The sequence below is a fragment of the Pseudopipra pipra genome, chromosome 1 (genome assembly GCF_036250125.1).
Source record: "Pseudopipra pipra isolate bDixPip1 chromosome 1, bDixPip1.hap1, whole genome shotgun sequence".
Classification (NCBI taxonomy): Eukaryota; Metazoa; Chordata; class Aves; order Passeriformes; family Pipridae; genus Pseudopipra; species Pseudopipra pipra.
The window spans coordinates 86,379,206-86,403,599 of NC_087549.1; the positions used below are offsets into that span (position 1 = coordinate 86,379,206).

Sequence of the window (24,394 nt, forward strand, 5' to 3'; positions counted from 1 at the left end):
AATTAAATACTTCTATTTATTTTTTCATTAATATAGTATTTCTTTCCCCATACATAAATAAAAAGAATCAGTAATAATTATTGAAGAGCTATCAAAATAGGGTACTATTGAATTTGTCACTTCTTTTGGAAGACAATCTGCTTTAGTATTGTTCTGAAACATCACTGATGCCTACAGAACAATGAACCTTTTCTCCCCCAGCCTGAATTTCCATAACAGATCCAAGGCACATAACAGTGTATTAATTTTATGAACCAGTTTTAACCCAGTACTGAGAACAGAAATATACCACATCAAAAGGTATTAAGAATTATTATTTGAAGAGAAAGTTCATTAATGATAAGGGCAGATTAGGCTATTGCCAGATAGTGAAGATTCTACTGGTAAAGATTAGAGTTTTGATTTCTTCTGAAAGAAGCTGACAATAGCATTTATACACTCATCAGACAACCACCTCTCCGTCAGGACTTCACACTCTTTACTGTTGACTGCATGGAGCTTCTCCTTTTCCATACTTCGTAACAGTTGCTTTGACACTGCCAAAGACTGGAGGAGGAAAACAGGAACATTAGGAAGTTAAGTATTCTATACTTTTTCTATACTTTAATTTAAAGTTTCAGAAAAATAACACAAAACCCACACTGGAATCCTAATCCAGTTGTATTAATATTGCACCTCTTAGCTTTTAGTCAACCTTTTCACTGGAAGTATTTATTGCATTTAATTACTAAAAGTGCTAATAAGGTGGAGGAGGCTTATGGAAAGCAAAACAGCAGCCCACTAAGTGCTCATAATCACAGTAGATGCCATAAGAAGTGAAACCCACTCCACTGTCTGCAGTGTCAAATGAACCCACATTATCAGCAGCTGGCACAGGTGTCTCCTCTTGTCCAATGTAACCTAATACCATTGTGACTTAAGTAGTTTTGCAAAACCTAAGCTAGCAGGATGACTGAATTCAGCAAAAACTAAAGTCACCTACTGTCATCTTGAGTGTGCAGGGTACACACAGTACAGTTAACGTTGTAGACCCAGTGGTAAGGTTCTTAAAAATAAACTATTGCCAAATAAAAACCTAAGAGAAGGCATCCAAGGCAGTCATAGAGAGACTGCACAGATGGAGTAATTAATTCGTTTTGAAGGATTTTCAGCCATTGAATCTCTGTGTACAGTACACTGTCTTAGATGCAGACAGAGTAGAAGAGAGGTATTTGTTTCCCAGCAGCACAGGGACAGATCTGTGCTTGAAGGAAAATATATAGAGCCTCATTATTTCAGTTAAGGATGGAATGAAACTAAGTGGTTTCATTTGGTAGGAGAATTGGGAGTGCTACAGGCTTACAAGGTGGAGAAAAATGTAAAATACTGACATTTTTGGGGAGGCTTGCATAAGCTTCTAATCTTGCCCAAACTTCCTTCTGAAAACTGTTGTCAGGGAAGACTTCAGTCACAAGTCCCTGGGCACAGGCTTCTGCTGCAGTCAGCTTTTTATTGAAAAGCAACATCTCACTTGCCTATGTGAAGAAAAGTAGAAAGTGTGATTCGACAAGACACAAAACTTGAGTAATCTGACAGGAAATCTACACACTTCCATGACACATTTATTTTACTCTCTTGCTCGTTAATATCTGCCCTCTGAAAAGAACACAGAATCACACAATGGATGATGTTGGAAGGAACCTCCAGATACTGTCTACTTCAAAGCCCCTGCTCAAGCAGGGGACTTAGTCCCATCATTCAGGCCATAATGAAGAGATTAAGTAAGTATTACACCCAGTATCAACCCTTGGGCTATGCCACTGGTGACTGGCCTACAGTTCCTAATGTTCACTAAGAGTGTACATGTCTTTCTGAGCAGAGCTCCAAGGATGTAATCTGAAATAACCTCACCATAAATGTGTTTGTTCACTTTTGCAGTGACTCCAAGATTTCTAGAACATGTACTGGCAGGCCTATGTCTCACTGAACATACTACTCTTGATACTTGGATGTTTATAAGCACTTGCTCTGCTCCTTACAGATTTAAACCCTGGTCAACAAAAATACACTGTATAAATGCATGCATTATCAGATAAGTATTTAAAATTATACAGATTTTTTCTGTGGGATATCAAAAGAAGCAGTTTTCTCTCTGTTCTGAGAAAAGAAAATTTAGATTCTGCCATCTCTCTTGTCTTTTTTCCAATTTTTTTTAACTACTCTTATTTAGTTTCCTTATTTCTAGAGTAGACAGAGAAAATAAGAGTATGGACAGAAGACCACATCTGCTCTTACAGTCAGAAGATACCAACACACAAAGGTCAGATGATCCCACAGACAGTGCAGATATTCTTACCTTGGCTAAGCCCATGATTTTTGGAAACAGGTAAGAGGAACATCCTTCTGGGCTCTGTCCAAGTTGACTAAATGGGCTGTGAAACGTAGCCTGGGGAAAAAAAAAAGAACAAAATAAAGCAAACCTTACAACAGAGCACAGAATTAAAGTACTAGGATTTAGTTTTCATTTTAAAGCTTCTATTGTGACAGAGTTAATCAAAGCCACACTTGAACTGTTACCATGATAGGCTTTAAATGTCATCTGCTAACACTGCTTCATGCTCTCAATGCAGGCAAGAGTTGGCTTTGTCTATATAATTCAATTTCCTTATCATAACAACCCCAGTGATGAAGTTACATTATCTGAATACAGCACTTAGAGAATCTAATTGTACATGCAAAATCTTTACAGAAAGGATGCTCATACATATCTGCCCTAAGTCATTAAATACATATTTCAAATAACTTAAAAGGTAAAAAGTATTTTTGCCTTTCTGAAGGCACACTAAGTTTATTCTGGTCCTGAAGAATTCAAGTCACTGAATCTTCTTTCCTCTAATTTTATGAAAATCTAAAAAGAGCCTGTGCCAGAAATGCATCATGGGGTCACACAAAATAATACCATTTGTGGCAAGTTAGAACTAACAGCAGAATTTTATGTTTCGACAACTCGCATCAACTTTAGGCAAGAAAGACAAAATGCTTGCCTTTATTTCCATTTAAAAATACGAACTGATCACAAAGAGAACAAAAGTTGCCAATGGAGCTTTCACTGAAACAGAAGGTTTTGAATCCTCTTCATGAATCTTCATTGAAAAAGAATCCCTTTTTATACTACAGAAGGCCACATGGTAAGACAGATCAACAGACTTCCTAGCAAGAAAGTGACATTTGTAACATTGTACAAAAAGACTAGACAACATCTGTCAGGATGCAGGCTGGTATTAGACATGCTTAAGCAACAGGAGATTAAATATTCTGGGGGACAAACTGGTGTCCCATGCACTGGAGCAAAACCCAGTGCAGAAGGCAACATTAACTGATCTGTTGTCAGACTGGGCTGTGCAGTGTCCCAAAGGTGGCTGGTAAGGATCTGCTCTGGGAATACCTGGCTGAGAATAAAACCAGATCCTGAACATAGCAAAGCTGGCCATTTCTGGAGTGGGTAATCAATGCTTAAGGCACTCCAATGAAACTACTGGAGAGTGTGAAATTAAGTAGTATTTTGGATGAAAATGACCTTACTGCATGGGAGTTCACAATCCTGGAAAGGGAAGAACAGAGAACAATCACCTTGGAGGAACGTTTGATAAACTTGAGGTTAATTGGAAAATTTCCATGAAGGATAACCTAAATGAAAGGTTAGGTTAGACCCTACAGAAATACTCCAAGAACTATTACCAAGGGCACAAGCAAAAGCTGAACCAGTGCAGATAGGAAGGTACTAATTCAAGTATGAATTTCAAGTCATTCAAGAAAGAAGGATAATATTAACAGGACAAAACATTTAATGCTTATTTGGATTAAACTTCAATTAAATCTATACTAACTTACAGCTGTAAGGAGATATTATGCTGAGGGGAGGTGATTAGAATTCCAAATAGTCTTAATAAAATTGAGAGGCGTAAGTCAGAAGACACTATTTAGTACAGATAAGTTAAAGTTTGTCAGGAATAACTTAGTATATAGTATATGTTATACAACAGGAACAATTGTTTCACTAGCAACTTTACAGTTGTTATATCAGGTGTTAGATCACAAGTACATAAATCAAATAACAATGTGGGATGTCAAAGCAGAAATACAGTCTGCAGAATATGGAGAAATTCTTCTGCTTCACTTTGCATGAGTAAGATGAGCTGGAGTGATGTGTCCAGCTTGTACCACTGTGCTTAAAGAGACACAGAACAACTGGAAGGAGTACAGAGGAATGTGACTGCAGGCCACATGAGGAAAAGCTGAACAAACTGCAGCTGTTTAGCTCAAAAAAAGAAAAGACAGAGAGAGTGAAGATAAACCTGAGCTATATCTAATAGCCTAAGTATGCTGATGGCTAAGCATATTTACAGCTGTTGTAAGGGAGGATGAAAACAGTCTGTTCTTTAAACTGAGGAAAAAGAAACAACAGGTTCACCCTGTAGCAAAAATAGACTAGATGGGAGGGGCAAAAGAGGGAGAATCCAACAATTCTCTAGTAAAAAAAGAGATCTGGGGACCAGAATAGACTGAACAAACCACACATTATACAAGCATATGTCAGGAGTGTAATGGATCACTTCAGCCAGCTACTGAACTTCCATTCCATAATAAACTTTTGCTCCCCCTCCCACACCTGAGAGCAACCTTACAAGCATAATTTCACATCATGATAGAAGAGAGGCTCTTAGAAAAGAGCCTTTAAACTGGAGACAGTAACTTGATAACCATAATCACAGCAGGGAAATTCCATGCATATTAACCAGTTGGTGCACCCCTGTGCTGGTAATTAATATAGGCATTTCTTGATGTGACATAAAATGCATTTAGACTTTTTTAAAGTGTTCTTTTCTCCCAAGATTACCCCAAATCAAATAGTATTTGCTAGAGAAAGAGGCTTAAAGACTGTCTTGGGATCAGCTATGCAATGTACTTACCCTGTCAGAAGCATAGACAATGTCACACAACCCAAGGACTGTTACACAAATTCCAATAGCTGGGCCATTTACCACTGCAATCAGTGGTTTAGGAAAATCAATAAAATGACCCACAAACTCTCTAGAGAGAAGGGAAAAGAGAAAATGTAAGATGCAAGAGACATCTCAAGTGGTTTTCATCCAATATAAACAACTTTCAAAACACGTGATTAGATACTGCATAACAAAATCCATGAGTCAGATAGAAACTACGTAGCATATGTTTTTGACCCTTTCAGAAATGAATTCTGACAAAATAAGAACTATCTGAAACACCTGCATTTCCTTAGCAACTAAGAATCAAACATGTACATATCAGCAGAGCTTTCCTAGTTCCTGCAATCAAGTTACGAAAGTGTTTTCCTCTTCAGCTACAGTTACTGAATACAGTTCACTAACAAGAACACTCTTTTGCCTATACATCCATCCCAACTCCACCCCTGGGATAGCCATTCCCTTCACAGACTGTTCTGCAGCAAAGCCCCAAGAGGAACCAAAATTGCGATGTTACCACAACACAGAATTCCCTGCTGCTCTTTTGCACAGGTTTGAGAAAGAGCCTTTTGTTTCAAAATAAAACACTTCCCAAAAGCAAACAGTGTTGTAAGAACTCCAGTTCCCTGACATCTCTGTGCATCAGCTGTAATGAAGCACCATGTTTGTGTAATAGTAACAGCACAGCAAACACAAGCTTCTCACAAGAGCAAGATCAAAGACCATAAAGCACACACGAGGCTTTACATTGTGCTGAACACCCTATAAAGCACTGCAGGCTGGAACACTTGCCAGGTACCACTGAGTAACAGCTTCAAAACAGGTTCACACTGCATCGTTATCACTTTGAGGGGTAGTGTGATCCACAGACAGCTTGTCTAAGTAAAAGCTGAGTACTTTACTTCAGTTCATCTTTAAAATATAAATAAAAAGCATTGGGTTTCTGTGTATTTTAGCTTTTCCATCAAATTCAAGTGCCTGAGGGAACAATCAAACTTGCAAGCATCTCCCAAATGCAATCATCACACACAGAAGTAAAAGAGAAGACAAAATCTGCTCAAGTAGGGAAAAAAGAAACATGCTGTTTGTCCCCAAAACCTCTGTGTCAGATGATACCCTGATCAACTTGGCCTTAGAAAATAAATTAGTTTAACAGATAAATTCACTTCAAGATGGAGCTAAGATCTCAGAATTACTTGGTAATTTTGAACAAGTTCATTCCAACTGGTCTCTATTCAAAAGAAGTCTGTCATTGAAGGAATTTGACATGTCCTGCTAGTGTGGACACTGTTGGATATCAAAAAACCCACAATTTCTTTCATATACATTTAAAACAATGATGTTGTCATTATATCTGCATGTACTTTGGGGACCGAAAAATGAAATGAAGTCTTCAGCATCACTGTACTTAAAAAGACTTCTAATATTAATCTCATTTATTTCATACAATTAATACTTGTTCCTCCCACATTATCTTTCTGTTTATGCACATGGTGAGCTCTTGGACACAGTCATCTAAATAGATGAACAGTAGCATAACTGGGTCCCTGCAGTTGTGTTTTCTAACAAAGCCTGCAAATTATATTTAACCCATTACAGTAACTTATACATATATGAAACCAAGATGTTCTACTTGAGTAATACTGCTCCATCTTTTGCCGCCTTCTTCATTTCACCAGGCTGGATATTAGCAAAATTATTCAGGTCATTTCCACTACTATAGTAGTCTCCATTTCCTGCAGAGAACACATATGAGTAAATGCACCAGTGGTTTCTGAGTAAGTAAGAGAAGAGAAGCTTTCATTTATTAGTTTTACAAAAGAAATTTCATACTAAGTGTCTAACATTATTAAGCAATTGAAGGGATTTTCTCAAAGTATACACACTATCTTAAAGGACATCTGCGGTATAAAAAGGAGTTTTGACTGACAATTTGCTGAAAAAAAATTCTTTGGCTGTAAAAAGCCAAAGAATATTAACTGTGAAATATTTGAGGCAGAAAATTAATTTTTTTTTCTCTAACAGCATCCGATGGAAAAATATTTTGTTTCTTTCCCTGCATACTTCCTCAGGGTTTTTTTTCTGTCATTTCGCAATCATTCTAACAGTTAGATGTGAGAATCTTTTTCTTTTGAACAGGACAACGGAAATGTAAGTTGATGCATCTCCCTTAATCCACCTTCAAACTGATGAAGGAATCAAAAGTAGACAGAATAACCTACTTCATACGAGGTAGAAGTTTCACATTTTTTGTGATCAATTTAGGAAAAGGTGATCAATTTGTGATCAATTTAGGATAAGACTGGCAGTACTGCATTGAAATCATTGTACTGGAAGATGGATTCTTCAGCAAGAAACATATAACCTGTTAGTGAATGTATAAGTCAGTTTGAGGTGCCACCAAAAAAGCATGGAGCATTTTAAAGCTAGACTGCATGACTTAATTGTCTAAATCATCCCGTATTTCATGAGGACATTCACAGGATGGGACCTTTCATGCGTTGCCACATCCATTACTTTACACTGCAGTGCTCTTATTCACTATGTAAAATGCAATAGAAAGGTTTGTGCAGAGGTGTTTGCTATTTACTCAGATATTCCAGTTGTGCAAACTACCCTTTTTATTTTGTAAGGGCTGTGGTGCCCAGTCATTGCTACTGAAAGGAAACCCAGGAGCCTGGGAATGGGAACCAGCTGCTGGTAAAGCAGACAGTGGAGACAAATATGCATGCAATTACCTCAGAGTAAGCAGGTTTAAGACCAAATTCACCTTGAATTCACACTACTTAGCTGCCAGCCAAAGCTCAAGTTTTGGCTAATTTCCTAAAAAGACATATATATGTGCAATGAGGATGGGCCACACAGGCAGTGCCTGCCCTCAGTCCTTCTGTCACTGCTGACTGTCCTTGCCACCACGCTGTTCAGTCAGCATAAGAAACAGACCAAAAGAGTCCTCTAGAGAACCAAAAGGATGTGTCCCCAGAGTAGCTACACTTCACAGGCAGCATGAGTTTGGGCTGCCCTTTCAGTACTAGTGCTGCAGTCATCCAGCTGCATACATCTGGTGACAGGGATGTACACAGCTCAGCCAGGTTGCAGCTTCCCTGGCCAATCCTTTCCTGTGGCAGCCATAGAAAAAAAAAGAGAACGAATGTAAAATACCATTTTTTCTGATGATCATTGGTAAATATGCAGTGCAAACTTTCTACTGGCTCTACCAGTACAGGATTTCAGATGCTTGTTTTAAGTGTGTTCCAAATGTATCACAGAGGTAGAGAAAATTGACTAAACTCATACCAATGAACTCCAAAAGCAGTAACAAAGATGCTGTGGAACAAATATATCAGCTACTCAAAAGTAATAAAGCCCTTAGGAGTATTCCATGTCCATATTCTCATCTGTGACATGTTTTGATGTAACAGCAAGCTTGCTAAAGAATTCAAACGGTCACCTTGAAGTAATTTTGCCAAGGCACTTTGGAAAATCTTTGATCTATAACAGAAGAAAAAATTTCCTCACTTACACAGTTCAATCTTAGCCTAAATACATGTAGATAGTTCATGTCAATACTATACTTTGGTATAATACAAAACATACCAGTAATAACTGCTATGGTGGAATCATTTTTTCCAGCTTCTTCAAGTGCTTTGATAATTTCTCTGTACATCTGCATAAAAGGAAAATCAACAAAGTACAAATGTGATGCTACAAAAGAACACAAAAATGAGATTGACACTGACAAACAAGGAACTCAAGAGACAGATTAGCTACAGTCCTTTAAAGCACTGAAAAATTTTGCATGCACAGAAAGTTAAGTATTACATGTGAGGTACTTCTGACCATAAAGACACACACTTGCAATACTGAAAAATTCCAATGCAAATTTAAAGGACAATATAAGGTCCTTTGTTAAACAAATGCTGACTGGAAGCTAATTTTAAAACTTGAGAAGTAGTTTAAGTGGGCAAAATAACATACTAAAAAGTTAGCAGCAGTGGGGCAAAGACCCTAGTTCTGGTATCTTTGCAGTTGTTAAACAGCATGATCATTATGCTTCCAACATGATGGACTTAGTCATGAAGATAACTGTGGGAAGTGGAAGATTACCTACACATGCATGCAACGGTGCAGAGCCAAACGCTGCACAAATGCTTCATTACACAGATTACAGTCAAATCTTGCATGCACAAAACAGGCCAGCCTTCCTGCAGTTTGCCATTTTAGTTTAGTGCAGACCATAATCCTATATTAAGTTTGAATAAAATCAAGAGACACAAAAAAGCCTAATCTGTAAAATTTTAGCTGAATGATTTCATTTTGTACTGGATATTTATTCCTTAGGTTGTCACTGGAGTCAGGACACCAGCCCCTAATAAAATTCAGACCACCATGTTTCAGTCAGTTCTTCTTAACCTGTAGTGAGGATTCTTTAAAATTTCAATAGTTTACCCAGGAAAGAAAAAATAATTAATCCTCCCAAGTTAATTTCTTTACCTGATGGTTGATGGCATTTTTCCTATCAGGTCGGTTAAACATTATCTTTGTGATATTGTTTTTGGTAGTAACTATTAATGTTTCATAGCCATCATGCCTGCCCTCTTCCGGAGAAGCATCTTTCTTCTGGCTAGCAGACTCTGCAGAGACCAGACTTGAGACAAGTTCAGCATATTTCTGCCTGGCATTATCCTGTAATAAAAGGAAAGGAAAAAAAAAGAAAAAAAAAGGAAATAAAGAAAAAAATATTAAAAGAATAGGAAAAAACACACACACAATATTATGAAAGGCTAAAATGTAAATCAGTTATAGTACTAATAAAATGGGTACCTGGAGGGAAATGAGGGGGAAGGGGACTGTGCTTCAAGACAAAAGAAAATAAAAATCTCGATTATAAAGCATTCTAATTAGGGGGGTGACAAGGGGAACATGTTGTATTTAAACACTGCACAACAAGCTTAAAGTCATCTGAAAAGCAGCAGCATCGGATAGACCTACAAAAGTAGAAGTGCATAAATGCTGGGATGATGAGATTTATTTTGTCGGTGAAGTACTCCCATCCACATCTAGGATGACCTTTGTCATATTCCCAGCATTTACACATTTCCATGGATCTTCTGTTTCTTCTTTCCAGTGAAACACTTCTCCAACAAAGCTTTTATTTTAGAATATGTTGGTCTGAAAATCAGAGTGCTAAAATAGGTCTTATGGCATTTTAAAATTGCTTGAAGACACTAGTTTTCATTTAGCACTAGCATGACACACAGAAGCCTAAAGAATCCTGTCTCCTTAGCTCTACATTAAACAGTGATTTAAAAGAATTTTAAGGTCTTGGTTGTTACAACTCATTTTCTTGAAAGCATAATATACTTTGAAAAATTTTATAATCCATAATCTGTAGCACATGAAATTGTCTATCCACTCTCCACTCTAACATCAAGACCAGATTCTTTTCCTTAAGTGTTTCTTCACTACTCCTAAAAGCAGGGCCATCAAAAAACCCCACAAAAATATTAAAATACATCCCAAAAACCCCAAAGCAGGACAAGAACATATTATGTTCATGAAATTATGCAAGCATGTTTTTTTTTAAAACAAACCAAAAATAAATGCAAAAAAATCCCTCTGTATTAAGGAATACCTTTGACCTCAACAACTACTGCTGAACAGCAGGCCTAATGTAGGCCTGTAACACAGCTGATTTGAAAAGCTTGTTTCCTTCATTAAATAACTGAAGAAACCTTGGTAGCTATATGTGATGTCAGACTTACTACAGTCTGCATGAAAAAGGAATGCTTATGTGTATCTGCATCTTTATTCTTCCTGCTTGCTTCACTTGACTTCTCTAAAGGTTATGAAAGGTATTAAAGAGGTCAAGATATACTGAGAAAAAAAGAGTGAAGAGAGGCTCTCCATACACCACTTTTTTCTAGTCTTTTAGTCAACAGCATGAGAGACTGATTTTTTTAAAATGACAAAGTTATTAATATGCTGGATTCAGAGATTTGGGTTTTGTTGTAACAGCTGAGAAGCTCAATCCATCTTTCTCAAAGAGAACAGCAGAATAGATCATAATGTGAAAAAAAGTATTTTCATTGGAAATCACAATCTATGTAAGATCTCTTACATTGATACAAGCTGGTAGTAATAAAGTAGAATTAGGCTTACACACTAAACAAAAATCTCCAAACACTGAAGCAGTGAAATGATTGAGGAATACAGTGCAAAAACGTTTTGATGGCTGAAGCAAAGTTGCTCAACTAGCATGTAATAAACATCAGCCATTCACTTACAGATCAGGCACTTCAAGGTAGAGTAATCTACAAAGTAAAATTATAGGTATTGTCACCTGAGACAAGTTGCCAAGAGAATTCCATGCATCCCACTTGGCTTTCTTGACAAAGTCCAGCATACCTGGTTTTGGAGCATTGCAGGGACCTTCAGTAGCCTGAAAAGAGCAAAACAAACTTACTTAAACCTGTGATTAAAGTTCAGATGCCTTGGTAGAAAAGATGATAACTATTCAGAATATTTATCTGATCTGGATACAGAATTTAACTCTGAGACAGGAGAAATACCTAGTAGTTGGACAACATTCAGATAGTTCACATACCATGAACTTTTCAGTGTCTGCTATTTTCTGACACCTGGTGCTGGGCTTTCACAAGTAGCCACCCCAGTATGAGACACTGGTTTCCAAAACACTTAAGCTCTCCTACCTCAAAAACTGCAGAAGTTTTATACTTAGAAAGAAAATTACAGCCTCATAAGCTGTGCGAACAAAGAAACCATTGCATAGGATCTATTAAGTTGGATCTTACTTCAAAGTTGGCTCTACTGTGAGCAAGGGTGTTTGACCAATTGAACTGCAAGAGTTCTGAGCTATCCTGAAGTATTCTGTGATCAGTTTTCCTAAGGAAAAGTACACTATTGGAGAGAAATATTTCAAGTGGGAGGCAGGAAAGAAAGAAAGAATACATTTATGAGCTCACTATTAGTAGTTAGTAAAGCTACCTGGAACCATCACTCGTCTTTAAGATTTTATTTAAATAAGCTATCAATTGCCTTCTTCAATATAACAAGCCACAGCCTGTAGTGACCCTGCAGCCAACCTTAATCCACAAATACCTCACCAAATACCAGTACAAACCCCATTAAGGACCTGCAGCTATTTTTACAAAGGTCTCCCTCCATGCTGTAATAAAGGATAACCTTCACTCAAAGTGTGGTGGAATGGTTCCTTAAATTTAAAACAAAACCAAAAAAACCCAAACAAAACCTACAATGACCATACTAAAAAAACAGAGAGAAGAAACCATCAGAAATCAACCTTCAAATGTCAGCACCATTATATTATAAGCACAGCTGACTGTAGATACAACAAATTTAAGAGGAAGCATGCAGTATACTCTTTTTTTCTTAGGCATAAGCCATTTTCCAAAGCTGAATCTATATTATTATATGGAAGGCATCACACAATGGATGTAATTTGGCTCTATTTCTTTGAATACGGGTTTCTATTCAAAGCATGATTTATAAGAAAAAACAGGTTTGGCTTCCCTCAGAATTTAGGCAGAGTTTAAGGGGCTGGCATTTCAAGAACAGAATTCAAGCACTTGAAATGAAGAGCTTGTTAAGACAGAATACATTTGAACAGTCCCTAAATCAAGTAAATATTTTACAGGTCCATCCCCTCAGGTTATAAATGCTCCTTAGAAAATGAAATAAATCAAGCCTACCTGTTTAAACAGAGCATAGAGTTTCAACTTAGTTTCATTCCCAGGATCCTTTTTCAAAAGCTTCAATTGCTCCTGAGCCTTTTCAAAGTCCTTCTGGCTGACTTGCATGGTGGCTGCAGTCATGTGCAGGTGAACCGCTGGAACGCAAACAGCTACTGTTCGTCTGTGAGCAAGTGGGGAAAAAATCCCATTACTTGTTTTTTGTGTAAGACTAGGGGAGAAACAAATATGCTGCTTTTTAAGACATTTAAAATATACATAAAACATACATATCACACTAATCAAAACATCAACAAGCAAGATACTAAAAATTACAAGAAAGTTGCTTTAGAAGCCTGCTTTCACTGCAATATAATTAACCTTTGGAAATTATCACTTTTTATTAATTATTTAAATTTCATTCCCCCTGTACTTGGCACCTTCAAGAATGTGTTCAGTTTTGGGCCCCTCACTAGAAGACAGACACTAAGGTGCTGGAGCATGTCCAGAGAAGGGCAAGAGAGCTGTGTCTGGAGCACAAGTCTGATGAGGAGTGGCTGAGGGAGCTAGAGGTTTTTAGCCTGGAGAAAAGGAGACTTGGGGGCGACCTACCTTTCTACAACTACCTAAAAGGAGATTGTAGCCAGCTGGCAGTTGGTGTCTTCTCCCAAGAAACAACTGACAGGACAAGAGGAACAGCTTCAAGTTACACCAGGGGAGGTTTAGACTGGTGAAGAAATTTTCCTAATATCCAAATGAGTGGTCAGGCATTGCTGCCCAGGAAAGTGGTTGAGTCACCATCCCTGGAGGTATTTAAAAGATGTGTTTATGTGGCATCTGGGGACATGGTTTAGTGGTGGACTCAGCAGTGCTGGGTTAACAGTTGGACTCGTTATCCTAAACGCCCTTCCAACCTAAATGATTCTACGATTAACAGCTTTATATGCCTATGAATAGACATATAGACAGTATGCAGCCTATCTGTTCTTTGTGATCTTTTCAAGTGTGTGTGCTTCTATCTAGAAACACTTCAATTTGAAAGCCTGGTTCTCCAATCAGGGCAGCATAAGTGAAGACTAATTTCAAACTGTACTTTGGAAAAGGACTGGCTGTAAAACAGCCTGTAGACACTTAAGAAAAAAAAGGTGGTCAAAACATTCTGGGAGAACAACCTTCCATCAGAACAAGGTAATTCCATCAAAATCTCCCCCAAAACCACCAAACCCCACTCCAAAGGACCAAACCTAACCCAACTCTATAATGCTCTGTAAAAGCAGGTTTACTTCAACAGTTAGGAATCAAAAGCCAAGAAGTCTAATAACTTTGGCTTATTTCAAGAGGGCAAAAGCATGTTGTCACAGCCTTCTTTGGTTAAATTGCAATATACATCAAGCATTTTTACTATTTTTAAAATGTTCTCAGTTTTTGTATCAACATTCCTCCATTTTAGTTAAAAATGAAGAAAAAAAGCCCAGCTTTTCCCATCCTAACTCGCTGATACAGCTGTTGTCTTGGAGCATCATATATAATAGATTTCATAACCAGTCACGTTTGAAAAATCAATGATTACTTCAAATGAAGATTGATAGAATGCTTAATCTATTTAATGTTAATATTTCAGTTACAGAACCATCATTTAAAAATCATACCTAACATGAAAACTCTCCCTTTTTATACACACCTAACGAGAATTTAAGAAATTCTACTGCCTTATGAATATCTACGAGGATATTCATAAATATCCTCGTTGCTCTTATTTTGTAAAGAAAATTTATTATGAGTTGCAAGCCTAAAAGTTGCAGGCAGACAGTGTGAAGAATGCCAACTATGTGCCATCATTTTTATTCTTCTTTCATTTTATGGAGATAGCTTGTCTAGGTGTCTTGTAAAAATGCTTGTAAGATCTATTGGGTCTTTGTCCTATTATAGCTCATCTGTATTAATAAAATCTAGAACTCCTGGTATTTCGGAGATACCATGTTTGAATGGCAGACATGGAAAGAATTTGAAATTCTTTCAAAATGAAAGAATTCCAAAATCTGCTTCAAAATCTTATGCCTGTAAAAAGAAAACTATCTGAACAATATAAAGTGGAATAGGCTATCAAAAATGGCTGCAGGAACAGAAAGTCCTTTTACTTCAGTTGATCAGCTGTAGGCCTTAATTATTAAGATAACAGTGCACCCAGACAAACCAGGATTAAACATCTGCCAGTTTAATTAACATTCAAACTGATGTGTTCGGAAAACTGTGTCAGAGTTTAACAAGTTCATCCCTTAACCAGCTTGGATGCTATCTAGCCAACTTGGAGACTTCACTTCCAGGATCGATAAAAGACCTTCAACAGGAAGAAGTGTACCTAAACAGATACAGATGCAAGGTTTTTAATACTGCATTTCTCTGACTGGTCTGTCCTGGAAGCCCAGAACATGACACTTACTTTCAGATCCTATTCCCAAACATGTTTTTGAAGTCACATTTACGGGAAGAAGAAAATGAGAGTGTGGGAAGGGCAGGGGTTTGTTTTGGTTTTGCTTTGTTTTCCTCCAATTTTACTATTCATTCTTGGAATTACTTGAATGCTGCTGTCCCCAAGATGATCTGTGTATTTAGTACAAATTTTCCTGTCAATCTAGGCAGTGACTAAAGTGGATTCAGTGTTTAAAAATGGATCTATAGGCTTACACCATGTTTGACAATGTGGACTTCACTCCAGCCTGGCTGTGGTCAATACTATGAAAAGACTTTAAGACTCTCCTTTATATACAATTTGATGACCAAAAATTAACAAAAGTTGAGGATGAGCAGTTGAGGAGAGGGGAACAACACAGCAGCCGGTCTGAAGGTATGTACACACATATATTTATGGTTAAAGGTTTTCTTGCATTTAGCAGGTCACAAGTTCTCTTCCTTATTAAGAATGCAAAGTGGACAAGTCAGAAGAGGACGAAAAAACAATTCAGTGAATAAAAAAAATCGGGCTGGGGAAAAGTGAAATGATCTTTCAGAAAGTCCAGATTCAGAGTGACTTTCCCTTGCTGTTCGGTTTTTACTTAGTTAAAAAATGTTAAGGCTAAGCTAATGCTATTATTTCTCTATTAAATTAACAAAGGATGAAAACACAAAAGAAAGATTAAGTTATTTCACATTTTATTCACCTTGGGCAGGACTTCATTCTTCAGAGGCATACACAAATAGCAGGAACAGAGCTCCTTCACCCCAATTAGATCATAGAGCAAGGAGGAGAGGACTTGACACCTCTCAGCAGACACAACAGCATTGCCACCTCTGGGACTACACAGTGACGCCATGCCAGAATCCCAAAGACAGAGGAGAGGCTGCTGTAGTACACTATGGGAATGACTTGTTCCCTCCATTTGCTGCTCCCCTGTTGTGACACTGAATCCTTCTTAGTCACTCACTGAGCAAATCCATGTCCCATTTTAGTGGCCATACAAGACTTTGCCAAAACCACACAAGGCAGGCAGAGAGCCTGGAACCTGACCTACAAGCCACCAGTGTCAAACTTGCACTTGTTTTAATCTAAGCAAAAAAAGAAGCCTAGGAAAGGCAATCAAAAAAACCCTCTGTATTACCCCTTCTCATCTACTCACTGCAACAAAGCTAAATAATTTCCTTCACAAAGTGTCTTAATTTAACAAGACAAATGTTTGCTAAGGAGGGTGGGATATGAAAAAAACAGGTTCTTCCTCTAAGTTATTACAACTTCGAAATTAAGAGGCTTCAGGCGAAAAGGTGTGGAAAAGAAAATAACAGCTCTTTGCTGAAAAAAAATATATATATATATATACACACACATACATATATATATATGTAACAAAACAGAACTATACCGTGACCGAAACTTTCACTGAACACAATTAAGCATTTTTTGCCTTTCGGCGCAGGTATAACCACAACCAGCACGGGGCGCCCGCTGGCTGCTCCTGCTTGCTGCGGAAAACCAGGGCTGCCCACCCAGCGCACAGGGAGCTGCTCCAGGCAAACAGGGCTCCCCACCCAGCGCACAGGGAGCTGCTCCAGGCAGGTCGTCTCCCACAGCGCTCGCTCCAGACAGTCCACGCCGGGCCGGGTCCCCTTCACTTCAGCTATGGGGGCGGCAGCTGGCAAGGGATGGAGGTGCCGGCCCGTCCGGCGAAGAGCGGGGAGACCCAAAAGCCCCACGAGGCAATGGCAGCCTCCGTGACAGCAGAGGTGGTGGGGGACGGCCCTCGCCCCCCTTCCCTCCCGGGGTGACCACCGCAAGGATTCTCTCACAGTTCTCTGGAGCGGGGAGAGGGGCGGGGACACACGAACAAGAGCTCCTCTGCTACAGCGGGGATGGGGCTTCCCTTAAGCGATTTAGCCAGTGTGCCGAAGTTATTTAGCTTTTCGACAGGACAATCATTAAGGCCCGAGCTAGAAAAACAATGAAGCCTGATGTTTATCTTACCCTAGCAGAGACTAGGCTCTCTGTGGAAAATTCACCAAAAAGTATGAAACTATAACACAAACCTTCCTCTTTATTGCCCTGCACCCTGTATGGGCAATTAGCTGCCACTGCCCCGCTGCTACAAATTACCTTTGCTGTAGCGACACCCATAGAAAAGTGGTGAGGGCCCGGCAACCTCACCCAGCTGGGTAAAAAGCCAGGTCCCACCAGAGAGCGAGAAGCAAGAGGAGTCACAACTTGGCAGAGCAGTGACAGTCCATGACAAATGCCTGTGCACTCCTGCAAGATCATTCACTGGGTAGTTCGGCTGTTGTACACTCTGAAAAAAGAAATAAATCCTGGTCATCGCTACCTGAACCTGAAACATCCAGGCTGACAATCATTTCATATTTACTTCCTTACTTCAGACATCTCTTTGTTGCCATTTAATCGTTCAGGATATCTTGGAAGCCCACCATTCATCCTGCTCACTCTAGCTCTTCACATAAATGTCTCTTATCCCAAGAAACATTCAAACATAAGACTCCTAATTTTCAGATTTTAAAAGTCAGTTACACTGAAAGTAGTTTTTCATTGTTTAGGTGATTAACAAAAAGACTGCAAAGCCTGTTAAAGACAGGTCTCTAATTACTACATAGTTCTGTCACTTGCATAAAGACTTCATAGAGTTAAAAATGTCAACATTTTGTAAAATATTGACTGGTCACTTCCTAACTTTTAAAGCAACATAGCAGTTTTCTCAAGACTAAACAGAAGCCAGAAGATCTCTTTGCACACAAAACATCAGACACACTTAGCAAAAGAAAGGATGGATATACCTGAAATCCATCTTCCATTTACTTAATACAGGTTTTCTTTAAAACATTAGTAGAGCCTGGGGAAACAAAGCACACACAAAAGCAGTTAAAAATCCTATTAGGATTAAAAGCAGTGGGTGGTGCTAGAAACGTGGTTTTAAAACTCCTGACGGAAATGGAAAATGCTCATTTTACATTACTTTAAGTAGCTTTAGAGAGATAAGGAAGAAAAAGAATGGGAAGTGTTGTCAGACAGAAGCAAGCAGTACACGAACTGTCACTCGGTGACTCCTGGAGCACCTTTTGTCCATTATGTGTAATACTTCAGATAACACGTATAACAGCTCTTCTGTGACATGATCGCTATCTCAAGGTGCTCTCATCTTTTGCGTTGCTCTTTTCATACATTCCTCATGCAGAACAGTGATGGGCACAGTAACCATCCCTTGCCATTTCACACACAGAAATGGTATTACAAGATCATAAAGTGGCAATCCTTCTGCTCACGTTCCTACCAATTTAGAAGAAAATTAAACAAAATACTGGTTTGCTGCTGCTATTGTAGAAAGAGTTGCATGAGTTGGTTTATGTTGTTTTGTTTTGCTTTTTTTTTTAGTTACAATACAAAGCAATCAACTACAAACCCCACATGCGGTTGGCACAGCTGCAGTGCCAGCCACAGTGTCCAGCAGGACAGTGACGCAACAAGACAGGAGCGCAGAGCTGGCAAGGATATTCCAAGCACAGCCCAAGGCTTTCCCTGTTGCTCTGTAGTGCTGAGTTATTTTCCCAAAGCTTCCCACTTCCCCCTTTCCTATTCCTAGTCATTTTCTAGCAGGATGGAGAAGAGACCCCCCCAGCAAGCCCAGGGTGGCCTGAGTGGAGGAGAGTGCTGCCCAGGAGAGCAGCTCTCCAGAAGAACCCCATGAGGTGGCCTGGATGGAGGATGGGGGTCCCCAGGAAAGCAGATCTCCAGCAGAACTCTACCAGGTGATCCTGGTGAAACCACCACAGATGCAGACAGGTGAGAGGCCCTGTTGGACTGGACAGGGCTGGGGCTCTCCAGACATCCTGCAATGATGCCAGGATCATGTTTGCCTGGCATGCTGGCACCAAAAAGATCCTGGGGGTGGATGTGATCCCTGAAAGCTGAGGCTGCTTAGGGCTGGACACCAGCCCCAGCACAGCCTCTGCTAAGGAGGAGGGAGAGAGCAGAGAGGCCTCAGCTCCTGCTACAGGGTGTGGGCAGAAAGATGCAGTCGGCTGGCTGGAGGCAGCGATGCAGGGGGATGCTGGACCTTTCCTGTCTGCCCGCCAGCACATTCCTCAGCCTGGGGCACTGGGGCTTTCCCTGCCACGATGTGCTCCAGTGTGGTAGCTCCTCTGCTGGGCACCCGCCAGCCAGGAGCCACAAGGAAAGGCCATGCCAGGGCAGCGGGCATGGGGCTGGGCAGAGGGCAGATCTTCCTCTCCTCTCCTCTCTCCTGTCACTGGACCCTCCGCAGCCCCACCTGCTCTATCCCTTTGTTAGATGTCAGCTTGTTACCCTTGTACAGAGAAGAACAGGAAGTCATGGACTCTATCCAGGCCCTTGACAGCCCCAAAGAGATAACTGTAGCAAGTTGGATGGTGGCTGTGCCAGCATCTGCTGGGAGGGGCTCTGCTGGCTTGGCAGAGCTGCTGCTCCCTCAGGGCACTGCACTGCAGGGTTCCAGTCTCACTGGCCATGTTTCCCCCCACTCATACTCCCATTTGTCTCTCTGTCCCCTGGCTGCCAGAATGTGGGCCGCAAGGTCACCTTTCTTCAGAAAATCGTGGATCTGTGCATACACACCACAGTCTGTGGCTCATCACAGCACCTGGTCCACTTCTGCTGCAGATATGAGATGGTAGAGAGGATACAGGTCAGGGGACACTTGGTGCTCTGGGGAAGGGGGCAAAGCCTCCTGGCACTGGCACCCTGTGAGGGCAGCGCTTGGGCAGGATTAGGGTCTGGTGGCACTGGGTGCTGGCAGCTGCCAGGTCCCAGCTCAGCTGTGCTCTGCAGATGCTGCTGGATGCCCAGTCCAGTAAGAAGATGCACACAGAGGTGTGGAAGCCATTGAAGGATTGAGGGACACACTCATCACTCCCAGGGAGCCCTTCCCCAGAGGACTGCATCCCCCTGCACAAGGCCTCAAGGTGCTTCCCCCGGCACTATTGTCCAGTTGAGCCCTTTCTCTTTGTGGAAAAGGTGCTGGAGGGCAAAAAGAGAAGACTCCTAGAAGCCTGCTTCAGAGCTGTTCTCTTCCTTCCTAAAGAAAACATATCAGTAAGGGGGACACAGAAGCCTAGGGAGGAGGTAAGTGCTGGGTGAGCTGCAGGAGCCACCAGTCCCTCTGGGCTGCTCTCTGGCCATCCTGCACTGCCCCATGACCAGAGGTCCAAGGCAGGGCAGGGTCTCAGCTTTGCTTTCCTGCCCTCATCCCGTCATCCCTTTCCCAGGGCCCAGCCACATCCAGTGCTGCAGGCTGCTCTACCTGCAGTAGACTGCCTGCTCCTAGGTGTCTCCTGGGCAGCGCGGGCACCTTTCCTTCCCTGGCACTGGGAGCTCAGATCAGTCTCCTGGGGGTGAAGAATCACTGCCGCTGCTCTCTGTCCTCCTTGCAGACCTTGGCAGCCATGGACTCCATGCTGAAGGCAATAGTGTGGAACACTCCTCCCTCAAGAATTGACAAGGAGCTGCAGAACATCTTGCAGGTCTGGCCTGTGCAAAGAGTGGGAGTCCCAGGGCTGTTCCTCACCCTGTGGGGGTGAGCCAAAGCTTGGCCCAGGGCCTTTGTTCTGGGCCCACAAGGGACCCCAGAGGCAGAAGCCCCGCTACAGGCTTTGCTCAAGGTCAGAGAAAGCCTTGAGGGACAGTGCAAGTCCCACCCAGGAGCAGAGCTGCGCTGCTGCTGTTGGAGTGAGTATCTGCTCCCGGGGCTCACCAGCAGTTTCTCTTTGCTCAAGTGCTGCTGGACTTCACAAGGTATGAGAGAATTGAGGTGCAGGTTGCAGCCACGGAGAGGATTTGCACACTGAGCAAATGGATGGACAGCTATTCCGAATGGCAGGTAAGGCCTAGGAACCCTCTAGCCATGCTGTGCCCCTCTCCCTGCCGCTCTCCCTGGCAGGGCTGCTGCCCAGATGACTGCTCCAGGAGACAGGGCCACAGGGCCCTGCAAAGGTTGGACTCACCAGGGATACAGCCCTGAGCACACTCTTGGGTTTCTGAAGCTCACCTTTCCTCCTTCCTGCCAGGAAAGCAGCGAGATCCGAGAGTTCTCAATCTGCCTCTTCAGAGACCACGTGAGGTCAGCAGTGGTGAGGAACAAGAAGAGACTGAAGAACTGTATTTGGAGTGCACTGGTCCCGCTGCTCTTTCGCATGAGCAGCCAGCCCTCCAGGGAGGCCAAGATACAGATTTCAAGGCTGAGCACTGTCACAGAGAGGGGTGGGCTGACCCTCCCTGGGGGGCCCAGGCAGCAGGGCACGGGCTGCTGGCAGTGGGCAGCCCTTCCCCAGCACAACCTGTGGGAAAGGTCCCCACAGAACCAGCGTGAACAGGGATGGAGAAGCCATTTCCAACACCTGCCCTATGGCTCCAGTAGGTCTTGTCAGCAGCCTGTGACCACCAAAGCCTGAACAGGCACATTCCCACATTCCCATTCACCGCCACCACATCAGAGGATGGGCCTCTGCCACCATGTTGCTGCTGACAGGGCACTGGTCAGGGGCATGATGTTCATTATAAATCCTTGTCAGGCTGAGCAAAAACACTGGACACGTGTCTGGGAACTTATTGTACAGTCCCCATAACTCTGGCAACCAGCCCACTATTTAGACTGGAAAGGTGTTGGCCAACAAGCCCTTAAATTCTTACAGCACACTTCCACAAGAGTGATGGCTAACAAGCCCTTAATTTTGTACAGTACACAGCAATAAGTTCACAACTCCCAAAACAAACTCTTCAAAGGTGCTGGCACACAAGCTACTACACCACTACTCAAAGATGACAAACCACAACACACCAGTATTCAGTCGTTCCCCCCAGAGAGGGAAAACTTTTTACCACCTCAGTTGTAATATCTGGAACATGCAGAGCTTGGGTGCATGGGAAGTACTAGACCTGAATTGCAATTATTTTTTAAATCAGACTAGAAGATCACTTACAAAAAGTGTAATAGTTCAGTAAACTACTGTGAGATTAAAAAAAAAATAAAAAAATCTCAGAGACTGGAAGATTTCTGTAACTGAATAAGCTTAGGAAAACAAGAAACGTTGCCCCTCATCCATGCTTTTATTGTTTTAACAGTGTGCCTAATAATAAAGTTTTGGAGCTTGGTGTTTTGGGGTTTTTTTGTTTTTTTATTCTTTTTTTTCTTAATAAGGTAAGCTTGAAAATATGTAACACAATTGTTAACACAATTTTCTTCATGAATTATTTTCGTGCTTGCCTATCTAATTTTTGACCATTTTCTAAAAATAATGTCCTTAGCATTGCTTAAATTGTAGTTGAAGGAAGGAATTGAGTTACAATTTTCCCCAGTGTTTAGGAACTGTAAATTTGGTCAGGAATGTGATTAACCAAGATCAGCCGGCAGCAAGAGCAGACATTCCTCTCCACAGGAGAAGGTTACGCGGAGTGTTACAGCTGGTTGGTACAGCTGGAGGTGTCCCCAGCTCAGGCAGAAAGCTATCTCCCCAGTTTTTAGGATGAAAGCCACGTCTGGCCCAGCGCACTAAGGCAAGGGTCATGCAGGGAACGTCAACCCGGCTGATCCAGCGGCACAGGCAGGGCAGCACCAGGTCTCCCCGCCGATCCCCGGCGGCGGGGAGACGGGGCTGCCCTGTCCCACGGTACGGACACCCCCGGCCCCAGCGCTGCCCGCCCCGGCCGCGCCACCCCCGCGAGGGGCTCCGCGGGGCACCCCTGGAGCCATCGGGACTCACCTTATCCCGCACGGCGACCGCCAGCACAGACTCGGGACGAAGGTCAGGGCCGGGAACGCCATAACCGGAGGGAAGGGAAGAAGAGAAGGAGGAGGAGGAGGAGGAGGAGGAGGAGGAGGAGGAGACGGCAAACCCCGCCCTGCCGGAGCCGCCGCGCCATCTGCTGGGGCAGTGGCAGCCGCCCGCTCCATCCTCGGGGATCACCGCCTCCACCACCACTGGGAGGGCGGGCTGCGGGCGGGGCTGCGACGGGAGCCGCCGGGGGAAGTGGCGAGGCCGGGGCGCGGTGGGCGGCGAAGTCGCGGTCCGTCGTTACGAGCAGCTGGGCACTGAGCTGTGTGGCAGCGCTCCGAAGCCATGCCCGAAATCGCAGAATCACAGAATCGCTGAAGTCGGAAAAGACCTCTGAGATCATCGAGTCCAACGTGTGACCGAACACCACCCTGTCAACTACACCATGGCACTTAAGTGGCACGTCCAGTCGTTTCTTGAACACCTCCAGGGACGGTGACTCCACCACCTCCCTAGGCAGCCTCTTCCAATGTTTAACAGCCCTTTCCGTGAAGAAATTCCTCCTGATGTCCAACCTGGACCTCCCCTGGTGCACCTTCCGGCTATGTCCTCTCATCCTGTCACTGGGAGAAGAGACCGACCCCCACCTGGCTACACCCTTCTTTCAGGTAGCTGTAGAGAGGAATAAGGTCACCCCTGAGCCTCCTTTTCTCCGAGCTAAAAAATCCCAGCTCCTTGAGTACTGATAATAAATGATGGAGAGCGGCTTAGTAAGCTCTTCTGCCAGCTCCCTCAGCTCCATCTCCCCTGGATAAATCCCATCCAGTCCCATAAACTTGTGAGTGTCCAAATGCACTTCAGGAACTGCTTAAGACCCTAAACTCACTCACAGCAAGGGTAACAAAGACCTGGCCATTCAGCATGCTGCATGTTCTGATCACTTTGTGGTCAGAAATAGAACTGGCTATGGTGCAAACTCGGTGGACAGCCAAGGTCGCCAGAATGGTCGATGGAAAATGAGTGGACATGGAACCAGAACACTTCCATGGGCAAAAGTCATGGACTTGGCTCAGCTCACCCAAAAGTGCCTTGTAATGGTCATCACATCATTGCTCAGGGCCACTAATTGTATTAGCTTTCTATTTAGGTATCTCCTAAAATGTTTGCATTGTCATTTTTCCATACAAATCATATGATGGGCTGCTGGTCTTCCTGGTACCTGTATCTCAGTGAAGGTGGTGCTGTGTAAAGGCAGAATAAACACTGGTGTCTGCCCTGTCTAACTTAAAAGATACCACTATTTATTGCTAAGCTTTTCCTTTCATCTTCAGCTCCTGAAGGTGTATTTAATTTTTCCTTGACAGTGTTACCTGCTCTATGAAAGATGTTTCTGTGTTTAGGTAGGTGCTGTGAAGATCCTTACAATTCTGATGCTCAGCTCTGTCAGTTTCCTTTCAAAATACA

At 42.2% G+C, this 24,394-nt stretch overlaps 1 protein-coding gene across 8 annotated transcripts; it reads right to left on the reverse strand.

The window, feature by feature from the left end:
- ECI2 (enoyl-CoA delta isomerase 2) lies at window positions 1-23,130 on the reverse strand. Of its 8 annotated transcripts, none has more exons than XM_064663488.1 (12): window positions 22,919-23,006; window positions 17,966-18,021; window positions 17,277-17,466; window positions 12,716-12,852; window positions 11,326-11,424; window positions 9,477-9,668; window positions 8,580-8,649; window positions 6,616-6,718; window positions 4,950-5,070; window positions 2,336-2,425; window positions 1,371-1,514; window positions 1-546 (listed from the first exon to the last, which is right to left on the reverse strand). In XM_064663488.1, exons 2-12 carry the CDS (start codon window positions 17,981-17,983, stop codon window positions 391-393), a joined length of 1,320 nt encoding a protein of 439 aa, XP_064519558.1. In that variant the 5' UTR covers window positions 17,984-18,021; window positions 22,919-23,006; the 3' UTR covers window positions 1-390. The 8 variants fall into 8 exon arrangements, with proteins under 8 accessions (XP_064519558.1, XP_064519586.1, XP_064519567.1 ...); XM_064663516.1 differs by having other exon boundaries at window positions 12,716-12,878; window positions 22,919-23,000; XM_064663497.1 differs by lacking the exons at window positions 17,277-17,466; window positions 17,966-18,021 and adding an exon at window positions 23,034-23,130 and having other exon boundaries at window positions 12,716-12,878; window positions 22,919-23,000.
- Window positions 23,131-24,394: the final 1,264 nt, after the last annotated feature.